Genomic DNA, 22,770 nt, shown 5'->3' on the forward strand with positions numbered 1-22,770 from the left:
CTCTTCTAGAACATTGAAGGAGCTGAAGGCTTTACTTCTTGTAGACTGGCGCAGTATCCCACTACTCACAGTAAAAGGATATAAAACACATTTATTTTTCATTTATGAGTCAGAAAAAGCATGGAATTAAAAAAAAAAAACAACAACAACTTAACTTAATTATCTTTGTTTTTGTATCCTTTGTTAAAAAGTATATCTAGGTAGGCCCAGAAGCTGCTGATTGATTGCTTGCACATATGCCTTTTGTTGGCTTTCAGCTAGCGCCCAGTAGTACATTACTGCTTCAACAAAGGATACCAAGAGAATTAAGAAAATTAGATAAGAACAATAAGTTGTTTTAAGCTGTATGATACTTTAAGGGCTTGTATAACTGCATTCCAAGGAGGATATAAGCTGCTCTAAAGCCAGAGCTTTATATGCACATGTTTTATTATCCAAGTATACTGGTAAATAACTCTAGCTACTCGCACCTGCCCATACCTATTTACACATAGTGACTTGTGTGTGATGATCTCACCCAGTTAAAGCCATACGTATGCACAAGCCAGTAACAAATGCATGAAAATACACAAGCCCATAGACGCACAATAATCTGAATAACATTTCATAAGTGTTAATTTTGGAAAATCAATGCAACTCTTTCAAGTAAGAGGCCACAATGAAATCTTGCAATGCTTGGTTGGAAATAAAATTGTGTATTAAACCTTTTTTTAAATTTCTAGCTATTTAAAGGGATATTGCAGCCAAAATTGGAAACCACTTGGGTGCATTTTGGTATTGTGCAGAAGCAATTTTGTAATATACATGCATTAGCAAAAATGCTTCTAATGAAAGCTATAGCTGTTTCAAAAGTGTATTTAAGTATGCACCGTGCACCAGCATTTTAAACACAACACTTGTTCGGAGAGCCTAAGGTGCTTGTACCATCTGGTAATGACTCAGTTTAATTGCTGACATGAAACAATCCCCACTGATTATCTAAACAGCTGCATTATTTAAAATGTGGGTGCAGTGACAATATCTAGCTATGCTTCACATGCAGAGAAAAATGTTAACACTAAAACAGTGATAACTCTTAATAGAAGCATTCTTGCCAATACATGTGTATTGAAAATATGTTTCTATTCAAAGATGCAATAATTCCGATGTGCATTTATATTTCTCTTACTTGGTGTATTCAGTCCACGGATTCATCCTTACTTGTGTTATATTCTCAATCCCTACAGGAAGTGGCAAAGAGAGCACACAACAAAGCTGTCCATATAGCTCCCCTCAGGCTCCGCCCCCCCAGTCATTCTCTTTGCCGCTCTAACAAGTAGCATCTCCACGGGGTGGTAAAGAGTATGTGGTGTTAGATTTGTAGTTTTATTTCTTCAATCAAGAGTTTGTAATTTTAAAATAGTGCCGGTTTGTACTATTTACTCTGAGGCAGAAAATGATGAAGATTTCTGCTGAGAGGAAAAAGATTTTAGCATGTTGTAACTAAAATCCATGGCTGTTCCCACACAGGACTGTTGAGTACTGGAGAACTTCAGTTGGGGGGAACAGTTTGCAGGCTTCTACTGCTTAAGGTATGCTCAGTCATTTTTTTCTAACAAGACTTTGTAGTGCTAGAAGACTGACAGAAATCCCATGAGAGGTAAGCCATTTTCTGAGACACAGTATAGAATGATGGCTTCAGTTAAGGGCTTAAATACTGGTAGACACTGTGATGGGCTAAATCGATTACTTTATTAAGGTAATCTTATATTTATTGAGCGTTTTTAAACGTTGAAAACACTTTTTGGAGATTTTTTTTTTTTTTACGCCTGGCATTTTATAAGACAGGCCCCATAACTCGGGAGGAGGGGGCCTCATTTTCGAGCCTCAATTGCGCAGTTGATTTGCAACACAGCTCCACGCAGCTTCATGTGCAGAGCCTTTAGAGTACAGGAGGACTTCAGGGAGGCTTATTTAACACCTGCAAATAACCCTAAAGGAAGGTAAAGCCACAGCAAAAACTGTGGCATAGTACTGTAGTGGGTTAAACCGGGTATTTACTTCATTTTGCTCCGGTTTGGGCATTAAGGGGTTAAACGATTTGAAAACTTGTGTGCAATCATTTCAAGGCATTAGGATCATGTGGTGAAAATTTCATTAAGATTGGATGTTTTTTGATGATTTGCTAAAAAAGTGTGTGCCTTTTTATTATTTAAAGAGACAGTAATGTTTTTTCAAAAAGTATTTTTTTCAATATTTTAGTGTTGTCTGAGTCTGTCAAACATGTCTGAGCCTTCAGATAGACCTTGTTCTTTATGTTCAAAAGCCATGGCAGTACCCCCATTGCATTTATGTTTAAAGTGTGCAAAAACATCTAAGCATTTTAAAGATCATCCAGTGACAATTAAAAATGCTGCCCAAGATGATTCCTTAACGGAGGGTAATGAGGATAGTCCTTCTTCCTCCCCCCATGTGTCTACACCAGTTACGCCCACGCAAGCGATGCCTAAAACCTCTAGCGCATTGGCCCTTATTACTTTACAGCAATTATCAGCAGTAATGGATAATTCCCTTGCAGCATTTTTATCCAAACTACCAGTTTTTCCAAGAAAGCGCGATAGCTCAGTTTTAAATACAGAGGATGAGCAATCTGAAGCTTTGGATAATTTATCTGTAGTACCCTCACAAAACTCAGAGGTAGCAGTGAGGGAAGGGCTGTCTGAGGGAGAAATTTCTGACACAGGAAAAGTTTCTCAGCAGGCAGAGTCAGATTCCTTAGCATTTAAATTTAAGCTGGAACACCTCCGCGTCCTGCTTAAGGAGGTTTTAGCTACGCTGGATGATTGTGACCCCATGGTGGTCCCTGAAAAATTGTGTAAAATGGACAGATATTTAGAGGTCCCTGTATACACTGAGGCATTTCCGATCCCAAAGAGGGTGGCGGATATTGTGACTAGGGAGTGGGAGAGACCAGGTGTACCCTTTGTTCCCCCACGTATCTTTAAGAAAATGTTACCCATAAACGACCCTAGGCGGGACGCGTGGCAGACGGTCCCTATTATAGAGGGGGCTGTTTCAACACTGGCTAAGCGTACAACTATACCAATAGAGGACAGTTGTGCTTTCAAAGATCCTATGGATAAAAAATTAGAAGGATTTGCTGAAGAAAATTTTTGTTCAGCAAGGTTTTCTCCTTCAACCAATTGCCTGCATTATCCCGGTAACTACTGCAGCGGCTTTTTGGTTCGAGGCCCTGGAGGAGTCACTCCAGAGGGAGACTTCATATGATGAGGTCATGGATAGAATTCACGCTTTAAAGCTGGCTAATTCTTTTATCACTGATGCCGCTTTCCAATCGGCTAAACTAGCGGCGAAAAACTCAGGTTTTGCCATTATGGCGCGACAAGCGCTTTGGCTCAAATCGTGGTCGGCGGATGTGTCGTCCAAAACAAAACTGTTAAATATTCCCTTCAAGGGGAAAACCCTTTTCGGCCCAGAGCTGAAAGAAATTATTTCAGATATCACTGGAGGCAAGGGCCATGCCCTTCCACAAGATAGGCCGTTTAAGGCCAAAAACAAGGCTAATTTTCGCTCCTTTCGCAACTTCAGGAGCGGACCTGCTGCAACCTCTGCTGCCGCAAAGCAAGATAATGCTTCCCAGCCCAAGGCAACCTGGAAACCCTTGCAGGGCTGGAATAAGGGTAAACAGGCCAAGAAGCCTGCTCCTGCTACCAAGACAGCATGAAGGGGTAGCCCCCGATCCGGGATCGGATCTGGTGGGGGGCAGACTTTCTCTCTTTGCTCAGGCTTGGGCAAGAGATGTTCCGGATCCCTGGGCATTAGAAATAGTTGCTCAGGGGTATCTTCTAGAATTCAAGGACTCTTCCCCCAAGGGGAAGGTTCCACATTTCTCGTTTGTCTTCAGACCAAACAAAGAAACTGGCGTTCTTACGCTGTGTAGAAGATCTACTAAAAATGGGAGTGATACACCCAGTTCCAATTGCAGAACAAGGACTGGGCTTTTACTCAAACCTGTTCGTAGTTCCCAAAAAGGAAGGAACTTTCAGGCCAATCCTGGCTCTAAAAATCCGAAACAAATTCCTCAGTTCCGTCTTTCAAGATGGAAACCATTCAGACAATCTTGCCGATGATCCAGGAAGGTCAATATATGACTACCGTGGATATAAAGGATGCGTACCTACATATACCTATCCACAAAGATCACCATCAGTTCCTAAGGTTCGCCTTTCTGGACAAACATTACCAGTTCGTGGCCCTTCCTTTCGGGTTGGCCACCGCTCCCAGAATTTTCACAAAGGTTCTAGGGTCCGTTCTGGCGGTACTAAGACCGCGGGGCATTGCAGTAGCACCTTACCTAGACGACATATTAATACAGGCGTTGTCCTTTCACAGAGCCAAGGCTCATACGGACATCGTTCTGGCCTTTCTAAGGTCTCACGGGTGGAAGGTGAACGTAGAAAAGAGTTCTCTGTCCCCGCTCACAAGGGTTCCCTTTCTGGGAACATTAATAGACTCGGTAGAAATGAAAATCTTTCTGACAGAGGTCAGAAAGTCAAAACTGTTGAATACTTGCCAAGTTCTTCATTCCATTCATCGGCCTTCCGTGGCTCAGTGCATGGAAGTAATTGGTTTAATGGTTGCGGCTATGGACGTAGTCCCTTTCGCCCGAATCCATCTCAGACCACTGCAACTGTGCATGCTCAAGCAGTGGAATGGAGATTACGCAGATTTATCTCCTCAAATTCAAATGGACCAAAAAACCAGAGACTCTTCTCTGGTGGTTGTGTCAAGATCACCTGTCTCAGGGAATGAGTTTCCGCAAACCGGAGTGGATCATTGTCACGACCGATGCCAGTCTGGTAGGCTGGGGTGTGGTCTGGAACTCCCTGAAGGCTCAGGGACTATGGTCTCGGGAAGAATCTCTTCTCCCGATAAACATTTTGGAGCTGAGAGCGATATTCAACACGCTCCAGGCGTGGCCTCAACTAGCAGAGGTCAAATTCATCAGATTTCAGTCGGACAACATCACGACTGTAGCGTACATCAATCATCAGGGGGGAACAAAGAGTTCCCTAGCGATGAAGGAAGTATCCAAGATTATCAAATGGGCGGAGGATCACTCCTGCCATCTATCTGCAATTCACATCCCAGGAGTAGACAACTGGGAGGCGGATTTTCTAAGTCGTCAGACTTTCCATCCGGGGGAGTGGGAACTCCACCCGGAGGTTTTTGCTCAGCTAACTCAGCTTTGGGGCATTACAGAGTTGGATCTGATGGCGTCCCGTCAGAACACCAAACTTCCCCTTTACAAAACCAGATCCAGGGATCCCAAGGCGGCGTTGATAGATGCATTAATAGCGCCTTGGTCATTCAGTCTAGCTTATGTCTTTCCAGCGTTTCCTCTTCTCCCTCGGCTAATAGCCAGAATCAAACAGGAGAAGGCTTTGGTAATTCTGATAGCGCCTGCGTGGCCATGCAGGACTTGGTATGCAGACTTAGTGGGCATGTCATCGGTCCCACCATGGAAACTGCCATCGAGACAGGATCTTCTAATCCATGGTCCTTTCAAGCATCCAAATCTAGTTTCTATGCAACTGACTGCTTGGAGATTGAACGCTTAATCCTAGCTAAGCGGGGGTTCTCTGAATCAGTTATAGATACTCTGATACAGGCCAGAAAGCCTGTCACCAGGAAAATTTACCATAAGATATGGCGGAAATGTCTTTGTTGGTGTGAATCCAAGGGTTACTCGTGGAGTAAAGTTAGGATTCCACGGATATTGTCTTTTCTCCAAGAAGGTTTGGAGAAAGGTCTGTCAGCTAGTTCCTTAAAGGGACAGATATCTGCGCTGTCTATTCTGTTACACAAGCGTCTGGCAGCTGTACCAGACGTCCAGGTGTTTGCACAGGCCTTAGTTAGAATCAAGTAACAAAGGCAAAAATAGGCATGCACTCTCAAAACCGCAAAGTGTTTAAAAACAGTAACACTTTATTGGAATAATTTAAAAGAATACATGCAGGCAAGGCAGAGAAGGTAACAGACAGTCTAACATGTTTCACGCCACAACAGGCGCTTACTCATAGACTAAAGTCTGTGTCTAAACTCAGCACCTTTATTTGAAAGCGAGGCGATAAAATTAACCCCCTCCCATCCAAACAAAAGTGAAATTAAATACAGTAAAAACAATACCTATATGTAAGACACTGTTGATTCTATGGATCAGATATATAATATTAAAATTATAAATGCCAATTTAGGCTTTGTTTACCTAGTTTCAAATTTAATTTACAATAACTACAGTCACCACTGCACCCTATGGTTCTCCTTTTTCTCCTAACCGTCGGTCGAATGACTGGGGGGGCGGAGCCTGAGGGGAGCTATATGGACAGCTTTGCTGTGTGCTCTCTTTGCCACTTCATGTAGGGATTGAGAATATCCCACAAGTAAGGATGAATCCGTGGACTGAATATACCTGTAAGAGAAAGTAATTTATCAGGTAAGCATAAATTCTGTTTTTGAATGGAATGTCCCTTTAATTTATTTATGCATATGTTAATTTGTATATCAATATTAATTTTGATTTGTATCCTTCATCTAGCATATGGCAAAGTGTTTCTGGTAAGGAAAATCAGTGGCCATGACTCTGGGAAACTCTTTGCCATGAAAGTATTGAAGAAGGCAACAATTATTCAGAAAGCAAAGACAGCGGAGCACACAAGGACGGAACGACAAGTACTGGAACACATAAGGCAATCTCCGTTTCTAGTCACGCTACATTATGCTTTTCAGACAGACACAAAGCTCCATCTCATTTTGGGTGAGATTTCTTATAAAGAACTCTAAAGTAAATAAAATGATTGTTGTTTTTGCTTCTATAATATATGATCTGTATGAGTAGTTTTCAAATTCCTTTAAACCATAATATTAATTTGAAGTGTCCAGGAGCAATGCTTAGAAGTATGGAAAATCTTATAGTCCTTATTAGAAAATGATATGGAAATAGAACAGCTTTCTGATAAGTTAATAAAGGGGCTGGTATGGATTGTCTCCCGATTTGTCCTTATTAATCCAGCTCAATTTTTTTTTTTTTTTTTAACCTTTAACGTAAACATTAAAGGGACCCCTTAGTATGAACATGGGGGGAAAAATGCTTGTTTTAATAGAGCATTTCCTTTCTTTCCTAAGATGGCGGGAGTCCATCTTACTCAAAACATCAGCTTCTGAGGTTTATGTTTCTGGAAAACTTTATTAGTTTGTTGCTCTTCTATTATGGTCTAGCAACAACTCCAGCCTACCACCAGACTGTCCTGAATGCACCCGATCCCATCTGATCTCGGAAGTTAAAAGTACACTAAACCCAAAAAAAATCTTATTGCAAACAAGGTGGCACAACGTCTTTGCTAGTTTCAAGTTCCTCTATTAATAATAACTTCTTAATTCAAGAAATTTCTTTCATGTTTCAAGTAGAGAATACAATTTTAAACAACATTCCAATTGACTTATATTATCCAATTTGTTTCATTCTTTAGCAATGCACATGGGTGAGCTAATCACACGTGGAATATATGTGCAGCAACCAATCAGCTACTGAGCCTATCTAGATATGCTTTTCTGCAAAGTATATCAGGAGAATGAAGCAAATTAGTTGTATAAAATTGCATGTTATTTCTAAATCATGAAAGAAGAAATTTGGGTTTCATGTCCCTTTTAAGCAGGGCCAGGCCTGGTCAGTACCTGAAAAAGAATAACATCAAGGTTCTGGGTAACCTTTTGTCTATAACAAAGCTCAGGGTATTTCAGTGCTTTCGCCACACTAATTCATCACTCCATATTACTCTTTTCAACTAATCTTCATTCCAGTCTTTGTGAGATTTAGCATATCTTAGCTTTTTTACCCTGTTCCCCTTCCGAAAAAGTGGAGAGAAAGAAACTTTGCAATTACTGAACTGATGGTGGTCATTCCTCCACCAATTAAAAGTAGATGATTGCAAGGAGCAGAAGGGTATCTTTCATAGGCCTTTAGCTGATCAGGAGTGTTCTGCAGTATCCAGCAGAGAAGAGGTATATGGTGGAGATAGATAAGAAACATAGGACAGCAATGCTGATGAAGTTGCAGAGCAAGTGTACTTTTAATGTAAGGCTGGATCATATACAGGTTTGTTTACAGGTAGTTTTACTAGCCTTGGGGTGGTTACAAATCTCTTTGATTCTTGCTTTTTTTCAGGGAGTTCACTGTTGCAGCAGTGGGACGGAGATTGCAAAGATCTGTCTCAAAGATCTTTGTTTTGAAGTCTGATGGATCTTCAAAGTTGTTCTCTACCCCTATTGGAAGTTGATTTTTTTCCCCCATGAATCCACCACCATTTCTGTAAAAAAACAAAAAAAAAAAAGCTGCTTTCTCACATTTCTGCTGCATATGCTACTATTTAATCTAAGATTGTGACCCACTTTGGGTCACTGCATTGGTATTTATTTTTCTTTCGTAAAGGTGGTAAAAGTCCTCAAGCCATTACTCATGGGAATTCATCAGATCATCAGTTTATTTTTCAGGGGGCTTGTTTTGCTTGTACTACTTTGACTGTGATCACTACAGATGCAAGTCTCTCAGGTTGGGATGTGTTCAATCAGATTGTGGGTCTCTATTTCCCAGTGATAGATCTGATGGCCGCTCGTTTGAACAACAGACTTCCCAGGTACTTTTTGAGGTCCAGGGATCCTCAGGCAATGTTAGTAGATGCTCTAGTAGTTCCTTGGTCATTTCAGCTCACTTATCAATTTCCTCTTCTGGTTCTTCTTCCCAGGGAGCTCGCCATGATAAGCTTAGAGAAATCTTCAGTAATCCTGATTACCCCAGCTTGGCATTGCAGGATTTGGTATGCAAATCTGGTTTAAATATCCAGCTGTCATCCATGGCCTCTTTCTCTGCGGTCAGACCATCTGTCTCAAGGTCCATTTTTCCATCCAGATCTCAAGTCTCTGAACTGGATAGCATGGAAATTAAACGTTTTTTCCTTAGACATAGGGGTTGTGATTGAAAACTTAATTCAGGCTCCTAAGCCTGTAACTAGGAAAATCTATCACAAGGTCTGGAAGGCTTTTATTTCTTGCTGTATAGGTCATTGTTTTTCAGAATTCCTAGGATTTTGCAGTTCTTACAGGATGGTCTGAATAAGAACTTCTCTGCCAGTTACTTGATCCACAGGAAGATTGATCTTCCTGATATTCATGGCTTTGTTCAGGCCAAGTTCTGTATTAATCAAGCCAATTTCTCCTCCATCGAATCTTAATTTGGTGTTAAGGGTTTGAACCTATGCATAAGGTGGATATTAAACTACTTTCTTGGAAAGTGTTCTTTTCTTTTGGCTATCTCTTCTGCTAGAAGAGTTTTTGATTTTTCTACTCTTTCTTGTGATCCTCCTTTATTTGATTTTTGCTCAGGATAAGGCGGTTTTACAGACTTCTTTTGAATTTTTGCCTAGGGTTGTTTCTTCAGATAACAACATTAGCAGAGAGATTGTTACTTTTTTGTATCCTAATCCCAATAATGCTTCAGAGAAATCTTTGCATGCTTTGGACTTTGTTAGGGCATTGACATATTACGTGAATGCTACTAAGGACTTTTGACAAACTTTTGGCTTGTTCATTAATTTTTCTTCTTCTAGCAAAGGCCAGAACGTTTCTGATTTTTCTTTGGCCTTTTGGTTGAAACTTTTGTTTTCGCAGGGCTTAATTGGAGACTGGTCAGCCTCCACGAGAACGGATTACTGCTTATTCTACTAGGTTAGTTGCAACCACTTGGGGTTTCAAGAATGAGGCTTTAGTTGACCGGATTTGCAAGGCAGCTACTTGGTTTTCTTTGCATACTTTTACAAAATTCTACCATTTTGATGTTGCTTCTTCTGAGGCAGCCTTTGGTAGAAAGGTTCTTCAGGCAGATGTCTAATATTTTTTTTTGTGCCTTTTTTTCTTCCTTTTTTTGAATGCACTTAAAATAAATCAAATACATTTTTTATTGGGGTTGTGGATTTAATTTCTCAGTAAAAAGAGGTTTTTAAATCGTTCCCCTTATGTCATTACTTGAGTATTCGTTCCAAGGCATAATAGATCATGGACTTTCATCGCCTGTATGAAAGAAAACATAATTTTCTTTCATGATGGTGAGAGTCCACGAGACCCCACCCTTTATCTTTCTTAGGGTTAAAAAAGCACATCTTTTTTTCCCTTTGCTTTTTTTTTTTTTGTCTAATTCTTTTTTCTTGTCTCACCTTGCTTGGCTATACGAAAGTAGAAATAGCTTTGAGATATATAATGAATGTGTGCATGATATATATATATATAGAGAGTGTGTGTGTATAAGTGAGAGAGAGAATATATCTTGTGTGTGACATTGTTCCACAGTCCTGCTCATGTACCATTATCTGTCCTTCTGTTTCCAAAATGCTTCTAGCTTAGTTATAAAAACTAACACCAATAAGAAGACAGAGAATATCCCTAAAAAATGATGTACCTTCTCCACAAAGGCTATATTTCTCTTTTCTACAGAAATAATGACTAAATCATGTGAGAAGAATTTTCTTTATTAATGCTGTAATAATAAGCATACACTTATAACAATCAAAAACAACTTTGGGGCAGTACTTAGGGAGTTTAGGATCAAAGTGTAAATGTATTTCCCTGAGTGTTTAATAAATGTTTTCTTTCTATAGATTATATTAATGGAGGGGAACTTTTTACACACTTGTCACAGCGGGAAAAATTCACAGAAGATGAGGTTCGAATTTATATTGGAGAAATAGTACTGGCACTTGAACACCTGCACAAGGTAATCCTTTATGACCTAAAGCAGCAATTCTGTTACATACTATAAATGATTAAATTATGCAGTAGTGCCTGCTGAATTGCAGAAATCTTTGTAAACTCCTCCCTCCTCAGATGCTTCAGTTAGGAAGATAATATATACATTTTATCTTCAAAATATGTAATTTATTACAGTTTTAAAAATTATACAAGTCTTACAAAGTTAATATCATGTATGTTACCATCTAATAAATGACAACCTGATCATATTGGGTTTTATGTTCTAACAATGGTACATTTTTCACCATATGAGTGATCACTGCCTATCTTATGTGTTTTGAGTTTATATGTGAGGCTTTATTATGGCCCAGGTAACAGCTGCTGTACAGGGTACAGCACGTGTGCTTAAAGGGATACTAAACCTACATTTTTTGTTTAATGATTCAGATAGAGCATGCAATTTTAAACAACTTTCTAATTTACTCCTATTATCAATTTTTCTTCGTTCTCTTGGTATCTTTATTTAAAAAGCAAGAATGTAAAGCTTAGGAGCCGGCCCATTTTAGGTTCAGCACCATGGATAGCACTTTCTTATTGGTGGCTAAATTTAGCCACCAATAAGCAAGCATAACCCAGGTTCTCAACCAAAAATGGGCCGGCTTCCTATGCTTTACATTCCTGCTTTTTAAATAAAGATAGCAAGAGAACGAAAAAAAAATTATAATAGGAGTAAATTAGAAAGTTGCTGAAAATTGCATGCTCTATCTGAATCATTAAAGAAAAAAGTGGGTTTAGTATCCCTTTAAGGGCTTAATGACATCTGACTGGTATCATTTAAAGGGATTAAAAAAACAATTTATACTGGCCAACAATTTTCATGAAACAATATTGCTGTGGCCTTTTTGTTTATTTTTTTAATTTAGCTTTATTTGTAAATAAGCATTCTATTAGCCACACTTGTTAGTGAAAACCTTACCGCAATTAGCTTAATTATTTTACAGTTGGGGATAATTTATCGTGATATAAAACTTGAAAACATTCTCCTGGATTCTGATGGGCATTTGGTTCTAACAGACTTTGGACTTAGCAAAGAGTTTCTTTCTGATGAGGTAAGTTGATCATTCCTAAAGCTGAGGTATGTCTTTCTAAACTAATACAGATTATATAATACTATAGATAGTCTAAAAAAACCCCCCAAAAAAACATGCTTCCAATGTAACTGTAGAGAATATCTCTTTTTTTCTTTCATGTAATTAGCAAGAGTCCATGAGCTAGTGACGTATGGGATATACATTCCTACCAGGAGGAGCAAAGTTTCCCAAACCTTAAAATGCCTATAAATACACCCCTCACCACACCCACAATTCAGTTTTACAAACTTTGCCTCCCGTGGAGGTGGTGAAGTAAGTTTGTGCTAGATTCTTCGTTGATATGCGCTCCGCAGCAGGCTGGAGCCCGGTTTTCCTCTTAGCGTGCAGTGAATGTCGGAGGGATATGAAGAGAGTATTGCCTATTTGAATTCAATGATCTCCTTCTACGGGGTCTATTTCATAGGTTCTCTGTTATCGGTCGTAGAGATTCATCTCTTACCTCCCCTTTCAGATCGACGATATACTCTTATATATACCATTTCCTCTACTGTTTCTCGTTTCAGTACTGGTTTGGCTTTCTACTATATGTAGATGAGTGTCCTGGGGTAAGTAAGTCTTATTTTCTGTGACACTCTAAGCTATGGTTGGGCACTTTTATATAAAGTTCTAAATATATGTGTTTAAACATTTATTTGCCTTGATTCAGGATGTTCAATATTCCTTATTTCAGACAGTCAGTTTCATTATTTGGGATAATGCATTTGGATATTACATTTTTTCTTACCTTTAAAATTTGACTTTTTTTCCTGTGGGCTGTTAGGCTCGCGGGGGCTGAAAATGCTTCATTTTATTGCGTCATTCTTGGCGCAGACTTTTTTGGCGCAAAAAATTTCTTAGTCATTTCCGGCGTCATACTTGTCACCGGAAGTTGTTTGTATGTGCGTCATTTTTTTGACGTTTTTTTGCACCAAAGATGTCGGCATTACCGGATGTGGCGTCATTTTTGGCGCCAAAGCATTTAGGCGCCAAATAGTGTGGGCGTCTTTTTTGGCGATAAAAAATATGGGCGTCATTTTTTGTCTCCACATTATTTAAGTCTCATTGTTTATTTGCTTCTGGTTGCTAGAAGCTTGTTCATTGGCATTTTTTCCCATTCCTGAAACTGTCATTTAAGGAATTTGATAGATTTTGCTTTATATGTTGTTTTTTCTATTACATATTGCAAGATGTCTCAGATTGACCCTGGATCAAAAGCTACTTCTGGAAAAACGCTTAACTGAGTTCAGTTCTACCAAAGCTAAGTTCATTTATTTTAAATGTTATAAATGTTTATCTTTAGCTATGGTTTGTAATAAGTTATTATGATATACTTTTACATGCAGAATCCATTAGTATTTATGCTTTATATATTGCCATTCTTACATCTTATGTGCAAGAAATATTTAGAAGATTTATAAGAAATATTTTTCTGATTCTATGTTAAAGGCTTTGTCTGACTTCGTGCCTTCTAATAAAAAAAATCTGTCTTTTTCACTTCTTTTTTAATTATTGAAGTTTCAAATGACCAACAACATACTGATTTATCCTTCTCTGATGATGTTTTTTCTCTTTCAGAATTTTCTTCATCAGATATTGACACTAACAAATCTACTTTTTTATTATTTTTTTATTAAAGTACATTTGTTCTTTGTTGAAAAGGTGTTGATTATTTTGGATATTAAGGTAACTAGTTCTTTAAGACTAGCTGACACTATTTCTGCTTATTTATTCTTCTGTGTTTTCAGAGGTTTTCTTTCCAATTCCCCATACTAGGGAATGGAATAGGCTGAGAATTTTCTTTTATTCCTTCAAAGGTTTTAAACTATATTCTTTGCCAGCATTCAATTTGGAGGGTTCTCCAATTTATTGGGGCTATCTCTACTCCTACTAATTGGGCTATTGTTTCTATAGCAAAATAGTATTTATTTTCCTTTAGATAGTTGTATCTTATTTATGGAAAATTATTTAGTTCCAGGTACTTTTCTTGGTCCTGTGTTTTTTTGGATGTTGCAATTGCTTCATTTTTGTTCTGTTTACTTTAAGATCAAGTATCAGATTATGATTTATTTTAGCATTGTTAAGGGACAACATTTACTAGACTAGGTGCTGTTGCATTTGTCTTGCTGTTTTGCATTTATTGATTATGCAAGTCCACTGTATTGACTGTTCCTTTAACTGGACTATCATGCTAATAATTTCATTTGTGTCTTCATTTTATTGAATATTTTCGCAAATGAGGGTTAATCTGTCTTTAGCTATTTCAGCTAGAAGAATTTTGTGATTTTTAAAAAATCCATATTTCTTTTGTTCTAAGATAATCAATTATTTGTTTTATAATTGGATTCCATTCTTAACTGTTACTCTGGGCTTCAAGATTGAGTTCTAAGATTAAAACTTTAAGCTTGGGGGCGTGTCCATGCAGCGACCTAGAAAGGACGCATTCTCTGAGGGCTCTAGCCGAATCTACAATAATCAGCTGGTTATTGTGACCTAACAGCAAGTCCACAAATATATTTAAGTAGGACAAAACAACTCTGGCAGTCGTGATCCCATATCAACCTTTTCTGCTGTTTTCATGAATCTGGGGACTCAGTTTGGAAAATTAAGGCCTAGGGCAGCGGCCCACTGTTAGGTATTCACCCCCCCCCCCCCCCGGGAAGAAACAGGGTTATTGGTGCCGTTGGATAAATCCGACTTACCTATTCTTCACCACAATATAATTCTTGAGGATCAGAGGTCAGTACCATCATACCACGCTATTAACAACAGGGGGAAGTTGAGATTTGCCCATTGTATAATAGTGACAGGCGGTACATGACCAATATGGCGGAGGAGCAGACGCAAGCATGCCATGAGGAGCTACTGTTAAAATTTACCGAACGCATGTTAAAGCTAATGGACAATGCACCATATGATTATCTAATGCAGCGCTTACATTTGGCCCGAGAGACCGGAGTATCTACAATAGATCCCCTACTGGATAATTCTCAAGCAGGCATCAATACAAGTAAATACCCGTCTGAGAGGCAGAGGCTCCCTGGGGCGGCGCGCTTACAGATGGAGTTGGAATTTTTCTCCAGTGCATGTGAGACAGAGGGGCTACCCAAACATCAACAGACCTCCATAATACAAAAATCTGCTCATTGCAGGGAGAGCGAAGAGCGTTTGGATATGGAAGCCCACAGAGTGGATCTACATCTGGGGCCTTTGAAGCCTGTAATTTCCCCTCAAAGTCAAGTACCTCGGGCCGCTATGAGGCCAACACCAGAGAAAGTGATTGAAGCGGACACCGGGTTAAATCTCACTGCAGCGGGGACTCTGGGACTGACATCCAAGCCTGGGGTATCCAGACTCATGTTCACAGTGCTGCAGGCATCACCCGGTAAGACAGCTCCCCCTGCCTTGCAAAATGACACCAGGAACTTTGATCCCCTGTGCCGGCTGCTCTTGCCCGGCAAATGCCCCATACTGACTCACACCCCCATCATTTATTATGGCCAGCTGGACACAGGAGGTTGACTATTTGTAAAATATGCTCCTACCAAATATCGCCTTAATCACTGAACGGCAAGTGCCGATTAACTCAACTGCCTGGCGATATAATCTTTAGTTTGCTGTTTCGTTTTTGTTTTATGCAGTTTTATAGTGCTCAGTGTGGCCAGTACAACTAATCCCTTACTATATCCAATATGATCTAAATTGAGAAGAAATATTAACTATCAATCTTTGGCAAACTACTTGATAGACCTTTATCATATGTTGATCAGGGGGTGCTGAACATTTTGTACACACAGTATGCTTCATTATGACTGCCTGATATTTCCAGCTACCCCTTCATAGTATTATTGGTTCATGAGGTTGTAAATATACTTATAGCCCTAATCTTGTACCAGCTATAAATTGTTTAAGATATTTTAATATATTTGACCTGAGCTTTATATTACAAGGTTGGCGGACTTTGATGGATGCCTATAGAGAGTAGCAAAGACACTGATTGTCCCATTAGCAGTATATATCCCCACACAATTCCCTATTATTAACCACCTGCATGCCCTTTGTGTAGAGATGATCTCAACTATATCTGTCTTAGCAATATATTTCAGTGATGCTGGAATCTCCCCCTTTTTCCCCTAGTCACTACTCTCCCTGCTTGACAACATGCATAGGTACTTGTAGGTACAGGTTAATTATCTCATAACATGAGCTGAATATTGGGCACTTCCTCACATCATAAAGCCTCTGTCCTCATTTTATATAACAGTATTATTCTTCTTGCACTTTTACTTGTTGTAGATTGTTTTCTTTTTTCTTTGGTTTTTGTTTTTACGTTAACCTCTGTTTGCTGACTATTCAAGCTTCTAAGGTCCAAGAGTGGCCCATATTGTTCAGAGGAGAAAATAATGAGGACTCTTTCTTCTCTCAGGTACATTCCAAGATAAAAGTTGTGATGTAAATATTTGATGCATTGCCTGTACCATGTACTTCATGTTTGTATTTCACATCATCCTCAATAAAATATATAAAAATAAAACTTTAAGCTTATACTAGTTTGGTTGTTCTTATTAAGGAACGAATTCCTGAATTCTTTCCCAAGTAACATGTTTATAATTGGAATTTTTTTCAGTTCGAAATCCGCTCCCTAATATTGCGATGTACGTGCCGTATTCCAGCTTGGCTGGCAAGGGGCAGGTTAAGACTTCTTTGAAATTTATTTGGTTCTATTCGGTCCAAATTTCTTTGATTTTATTCCAGTAAGGCTTACACTTTCTTTAAGTGTGTTTCGGTCCTATATATTTTAGGTACTGTTGAAGCATGGCTGGGCACCCATGGGGATCAAGCGCTGCTCAGACCTGGAATCTTCTGGGGTATTTCTTCCAGTTCCATTTTTAGGAAATGGGTTTTGGAGTTTTATTCAAACTATTCTGCCTTTTTTTGGTCAGTGATAGCATTATTTGTTTTCATTAGATACAATAAATGCATATTTTCATTTTTCTGTTTTCATTCAGATTATTTTCTGAGGATGCGGAATCTCATATGATTCACTTGCTCTTCAGGACATAGTTAGAGGATCTTTTTTTCAAAAGCTCTTGATTTCTCACACAAGGGTCACCTTTTTTAGGTTTCCAGATGGTTTGTGTCACTGTCTTTGTCTCTATCAGACAAGGGACAATTTTATTGTGTTCCGTTTGTCGGTACCTTTAGTCTCTATTATTTCCTTCAGTTGCTATATATGCATAGAGGTTTTAGGTCTTATGGCCACAGCATGGATTTAATTCCCTTTGCTCATTTTCAATAGAAAGAACCTTTCCAGTCTTTTGTGCTGAATTATGGTGCAGGGATTCTAGGATTTCGCATTTTAAATCTTCGAATCCTAATATTTTTCTCTTGATTTGGTGGTTAAGATCACCATCATTTAGTTCTACAGGTCTCTTCGTTTCTTTCAACCTGGACCATGATCTCTACAGATGCGAGTCTTTTTGGTTGGGAGGCTGTCTGAGGATCTCTGTCAGCACAAGGGGTTTGGAAATCTCAGGAGGCGAGATTACCATTTGATATTTTAGAACTCCGTGTTTTCTCAGAATTTTTCAGATAGTTTCTTTTTGAAGAAGAGACGTTTAATGTTTTTCAAACAATATCACTACTATGGTGTATGTCAATCATCAGAGTAGGACTTTCAGTCCTTAGGTTGTGACAGAAGTGTCTCGGATATTAGCTTGGGCTAAATCCAGCTCCTATCTAAATTCTGTTTTTTTTTTTCCCCAGGTATAGATATTTAGGAAGCGGATTATCTCTGTTAATCCAGCTTTTCCTCCGGGAGAATGGTCTCTCTTACCCAGATATGTTTTTTCATCTTATCTGAATAAAGAACTTCCCGGGGGCCTATTAAGGTCCGGGAATCTTCAGGCGGAAGTAATGTATACATTGACATTTCTTTGGAATTATCTTTTTGGCCTATTTCTTTCCGCCTCTAGTTCTTCTTCCAGAATTCTTCTGGAGTATTTGTTTGTTATGCTGGTAGCTCCAGCATGGCCTCTCAGGTTTTGGTATACGAATCTCATTCGGATGGCCAGTTGCCAACGTTGGACACCTCCGTTTAAACCAGACCTTTTCTTTCTCAAGGCCATTTTTTTCCCATCAGGATCTCAAATCATTACATTTGAAGGGATGGAGATTGAACGCTTGGTTTTTAGTCATAGAGGTTTTTCTGACTCATTGATTAATATTATGTTTCAGGCTCATAAATCTGTCTCTAGAAAGATTTATATTGAGTCTGGAAGACCTACTTTTCTTGGCATTCTTTTAAAATTCATAGAATTTTATTATTTTTTCAGGTTGGTTTGGATAAGGTTTTGTCTTCAATTCTTTGTTAGGACAAATCTCTACTCTTTCTGTTCTTTTTTCACCTAAAGATTGCTAATCATCCTGATATTCATTGTGTTGTACAGGTTTTGGTCCATATCAAGCCTGTCATTAATTCAATCTCTCCTCTTTGGAGTCTCAATTTGGTGCTGAGGGCTTTACAGGCTCCTCCGTTTGAAACTATGCATTTTCTGAACGTTAAATTACTTTCTTGGAAAAGTATTGTTCCTTTTGGTTATTTCTTCTACTAAAAGAGTTTTTGAGTTATCTGCTCTTTTTTGTGAATATCCTTTTCTGATTTTTCATCAGGATAAGGCAGTGTTACTTCCTGATATTCATAATTTTTTTCAGGTTTTGATTCGTATCAAACCTGTCATTAAGCCAATTTCTCCTCCTTGGAGTCTTAATTGGGTTCTGAAGGTTTTTCAGGCTCTTCTATTTTGAGCATATGCTTGCTCTGGACATTCATTACTTTCATGGAAAGTATTGTTCTTTTTGGACATCTCTTCAGCTAGTTTTTGAATTATCTGTTCTTTCTTGTGAATCTCCTTGTTCTGATTTTTCATCAGGATAAGGTGTTTTTTTGCTGTCCTCATTTCAATTTTCACCTACGTTGTGAATTCTAACAACATTAGTGGAGGAATTATTGTCTTTTCCTTGTGTCCTAATCCTAAGAATTCTTTGGTAAGATTCTTCCATTCTTTAGGATGTGGTAAGAGTTTTGAAATATTATGTTGAAGCTACTCAGATTTCAGATAGACTTCTAGTCTATGTGTTATCTTTTCTGGTTTTAGGAAGATCAGAAGGCTTCTGCGATTTCTTTGGCATCTTGGTTAAGCTTTTGTTTCATCATGCTTATTTGGAGTCGGATTATTCCCCGTCTCAGAGGATTACGGCTCATTCTACTAGGTCAGTTTCTACTTCCTGGGCTTTTTAAGAATGAAGCTTCTGTTGATCAAATTTGCAAAGCAATGACTTGGTCTTCTTTGCATACTTTTACTAAATTCTACCATTTTGATGTTTTCTCTTCTTTAGAAGCAGTTTTTGGTAGAATAGTACTTCAGGCAGCTGTTTCAGTTTTGATTCTTCTGCTTATAATTTCAGTTTTTTTCATTATTAAAATTGAAACTTTCTCCAACATAGGTGTGTCCGGTCCACGGCGTCATCCTTACTTGTGGGATATTCTCTTCCCCAACAGGAAATGGCAAAGAGCCCAGCAAAGCTGGTCACATGATCCCTCCTAGGCTCCGCCTACCCCAGTCATTCTCTTTGCCGTTGTACAGGCAACATCTCCACGGAGATGGCTTAGAGTTTTTTAGTGTTTAACTGTAGTTTTTATTATTCAATCAAGAGTTTGTTATTTTAAAATAGTGCTGGTATGTACTATTTACTCAGAAACAGAAAAGAGATGAAGATTTCTGTTTGTATGAGGAAAATGATTTTAGCACCGTAACTAAAATCCATGGCTGTTCCACACAGGACTGTTGAGAGCAATTAACTTCAGTTGGGGGAACAGTGTGCAGTCTCTTACTGCTTGAGGTATGACACATTCTAACAAGACGATGTAATGCTGGAAGCTGTCATTTTCCCTATGGGATCCGGTAAGCCATGTTTATTAAGATAGTAAATAAGGGCTTCACAAGGGCTTATTAAGACTGTAGACTTTTTCTGGGCTAAATCGATTCATTATTAACACATATTTAGCCTTGAGGAATCATTTATTCTGGGTATTTTGATATGATTATATCGGCAGGCACTGTTTTAGACACTTTATTCTTTAGGGGCTTTCCCTAATCATAGTCAGAGCCTCATTTTCGCGCCGGTATGGCGCACTTGTTTTTGAGGACAGCATGGCATGCAGCTGCATGTGTGTGGAGCTCTGATACATAGAAAAGTCTTTCTGAAGGCATCATTTGGTATCGTATTCCCCTTTGGGCTTGGTTGGGTCTCAGCAAAGCAGATTCCAGGGACTGTAAAGGGGTTAAATATAAAAACGGCTCCGGTTCCGTTATTTTAAGGGTTAAAGATTCCAAATTTGGTGTGCAATACTTTTAAGGCTTTAAGACACTGTGGTGAAATTTTGGTGAATTTTGAACAATTCCTTCATACTTTTTCGCAATTGCAGTAATAAAGTGTGTTTAGTTTAAAATTTAAAGTGACAGTAACGGTTTTATTTTAAAACGTTTTTTGTGCTTTGTTATCAAGTTTATGCCTGTTTAACATGTCTGAACTACCAGATAGATTGTGTTCTGACTGTGGGGAAACCAAGGTTCCTTCTCATTTAACTATATGTATTTTATGTCATAAAAAAAATTTAGTAAAAATGATGCCCAAGATGATTCCTCAAGTGAGGGGAGTAAGCATGGTACTGCATCATCCCCTCCTTCGTCTACACCAGTCTTGCCCATACAGGAGGCCCCTAGTACATCTAGTGCGCCAATACTCCTTACTATACAACATTTAACGGCTGTAATGGATAATTCTATCAAAAACATTTTAGCCAATATGCCCACTTATCAGCGAAAGCGCGACTGCTCTGTTTTAGAAAATTCTGTAGAGCATGAGAACGCTGATGATATGGTTTCTGAAGGGCCCCTACACCAGTCTGAGGGGGCCAGGGAGGTTTTGTCTGAGGGAGAAATTTCAGATTCAGGAAACATTTCTCAACAAGCTGAACCTGATGTGATTACTTTTAAATTTAAGTTGGAACATCTCCGCGCTCTGCTTAAGGAGGTGTTATCCAATTTGGATGATTGTGATTATCTGGTCATTCCAGAACCACTATGTAAAATGGAAAAGTTCTTAGAGGCCCCGGGGCCCCCCGAAGCTTTTCCTATATCCAAGCGGGTGGCGTACATTGTTAGTAAAGAATGGGACAGGCCCGGTATACCTTTAGTACCTCCCCCCATATTTATAAAATTGTTTTCCTATAGTCGACCCCAGAAAGGACTGATGGCAGACAGTCCCCAAGGTCGAGGGGGCGGTTTCTACTCTACACAAGCGCGCCACTATACCCATAGAAGATAGTTGTGCTTTCCAAGATCCTATGGATAAAAAATTAGAAGGTCTGCTAAAAAAGATGTTTGTTCAGCAAGGTTCCCTTCTACAACCAATTGCATGCATTGTCCCTGTCACTGCAGCCGCGTGTTTCTAGTTTGATGAGCTAGGAAAGGCGATTATTAGTAATTCTTCTTCTTATGAGGAGATTATGGACAGAATTCGTGCTCTTAAATTGGCTAATTCTTTCACCCTAGACGCCACCTTGCAATTGGCTAGGTTAGCGGCGAAAAAATTCTGGGTTTGCTATTGTGGCGCAGAGCGCTTTGGTTAAAATCTTGGGCAGCGGATGCGTCTTCCAAGAACAAATTGCTTGACATTCCTTTCAAGGGGAAAACACTCTTTGGCCCTGACTTGAAAGAGATTATCTCTGATATCACTGGGGGCAAGGGCCACGCCCTTCCTCAGGATAGGTCTTTTCAAGACCAAAAATAAACCTAAGTTTCGTCCCTTTCGCAGAAACGGATCAGCCCCAGGGGCTACGTCCTCTAAGCAGGAAGGTAATAGAAACCTGCCACTGCTACCAAGACAGCATGAAATGCGGGCCCCCGATCCGGGACCGGATCTGGTGGGGGGCAGACTCTCTCTCTTCGCTCAGGCTTGGGCAAGAGATGTTCTGGATCCTTGGGCGCTAGAAATAGTCTCCCAAGGTTATTCTCTGGAGTTCAAGGGGCTTCCTCCAAGGGGGAGGTTCCACAGGTCTCAGTTGTCTTCAGACCACATAAGAAGACAGGCATTCTTACATTGGGTAGAAGACCTGCTAAAAATGGGAGTGATTCATCCTGTTCCATTACGAGAACAAGGGATGGGGTTCTACTCCAATCTGTTCATAGTTCCCAAAAAAGAGGGAACGTTCAGACCAATCTTAGATCTCAAGATCTTGAACAAGTTTCTCAAGGTTCCATCGTTCAAGATGGAAACCATTCGAACACTTCTTCCTTCCATCCAGGAAGGTCAATTCATGACCAAGGTGGATTTCAAGGATGCGTATCTACATATTCCTATCCACAAGGAACATCATCGGTTCCTAAGGTTTGCATTCCTGGACAAGCATTTCCAGTTCGTGGCGTTTTCTTTCGGATTAGCCACTGCTCCTAGGATTTTCTCATAGGTACTAGGGTCCCTTCTGGCGGTGCTAAGACCAAGGGGCATTGCTGTAGTACCTTACTTGGACGACATTCTGATTCGAGCGTCGTCCCTTCCTCAAGTAAAGGCTCACACGGACATTGTCCTGGCCTTTCTCAGATCTCACGGATGGAAAGTGAACGTGGAAAAGAGTTCTCTATCTCCGTCAACGAGGGTTCCTTTCTTGGGAACTATAATAGACTCCTTAGAAATGAGGATTTTTCTGACAGAAGCCAGAAAAACAAAACTTCCAGACTCTTGTCGGATACTTCATTCCGTTCCTCTTCCTTCCATAGCGCAG

At 39.4% G+C, this 22,770-nt stretch overlaps 1 protein-coding gene across 3 annotated transcripts in view; it reads left to right on the forward strand.

The window, feature by feature from the left end:
- RPS6KA5 (ribosomal protein S6 kinase A5) overlaps positions 1–22,770 on the forward strand; it is a 589,637-nt gene that overhangs the window by 130,599 nt on the left and 436,268 nt on the right. For all 3 annotated transcript variants that reach the window (XM_053697560.1, XM_053697561.1, XM_053697559.1), the window contains exons 3-5: positions 6,599–6,817; positions 10,707–10,822; positions 11,799–11,906. In XM_053697560.1, the coding sequence (XP_053553535.1) occupies positions 6,599–6,817; positions 10,707–10,822; positions 11,799–11,906 (443 nt within the window). The remainder of the gene's footprint in view (positions 1–6,598; positions 6,818–10,706; positions 10,823–11,798; positions 11,907–22,770) is intronic.

Source organism: Bombina bombina, chromosome 1, assembly GCF_027579735.1.
Source record: "Bombina bombina isolate aBomBom1 chromosome 1, aBomBom1.pri, whole genome shotgun sequence".
NCBI lineage: Eukaryota > Metazoa > Chordata > Amphibia > Anura > Bombinatoridae > Bombina > Bombina bombina.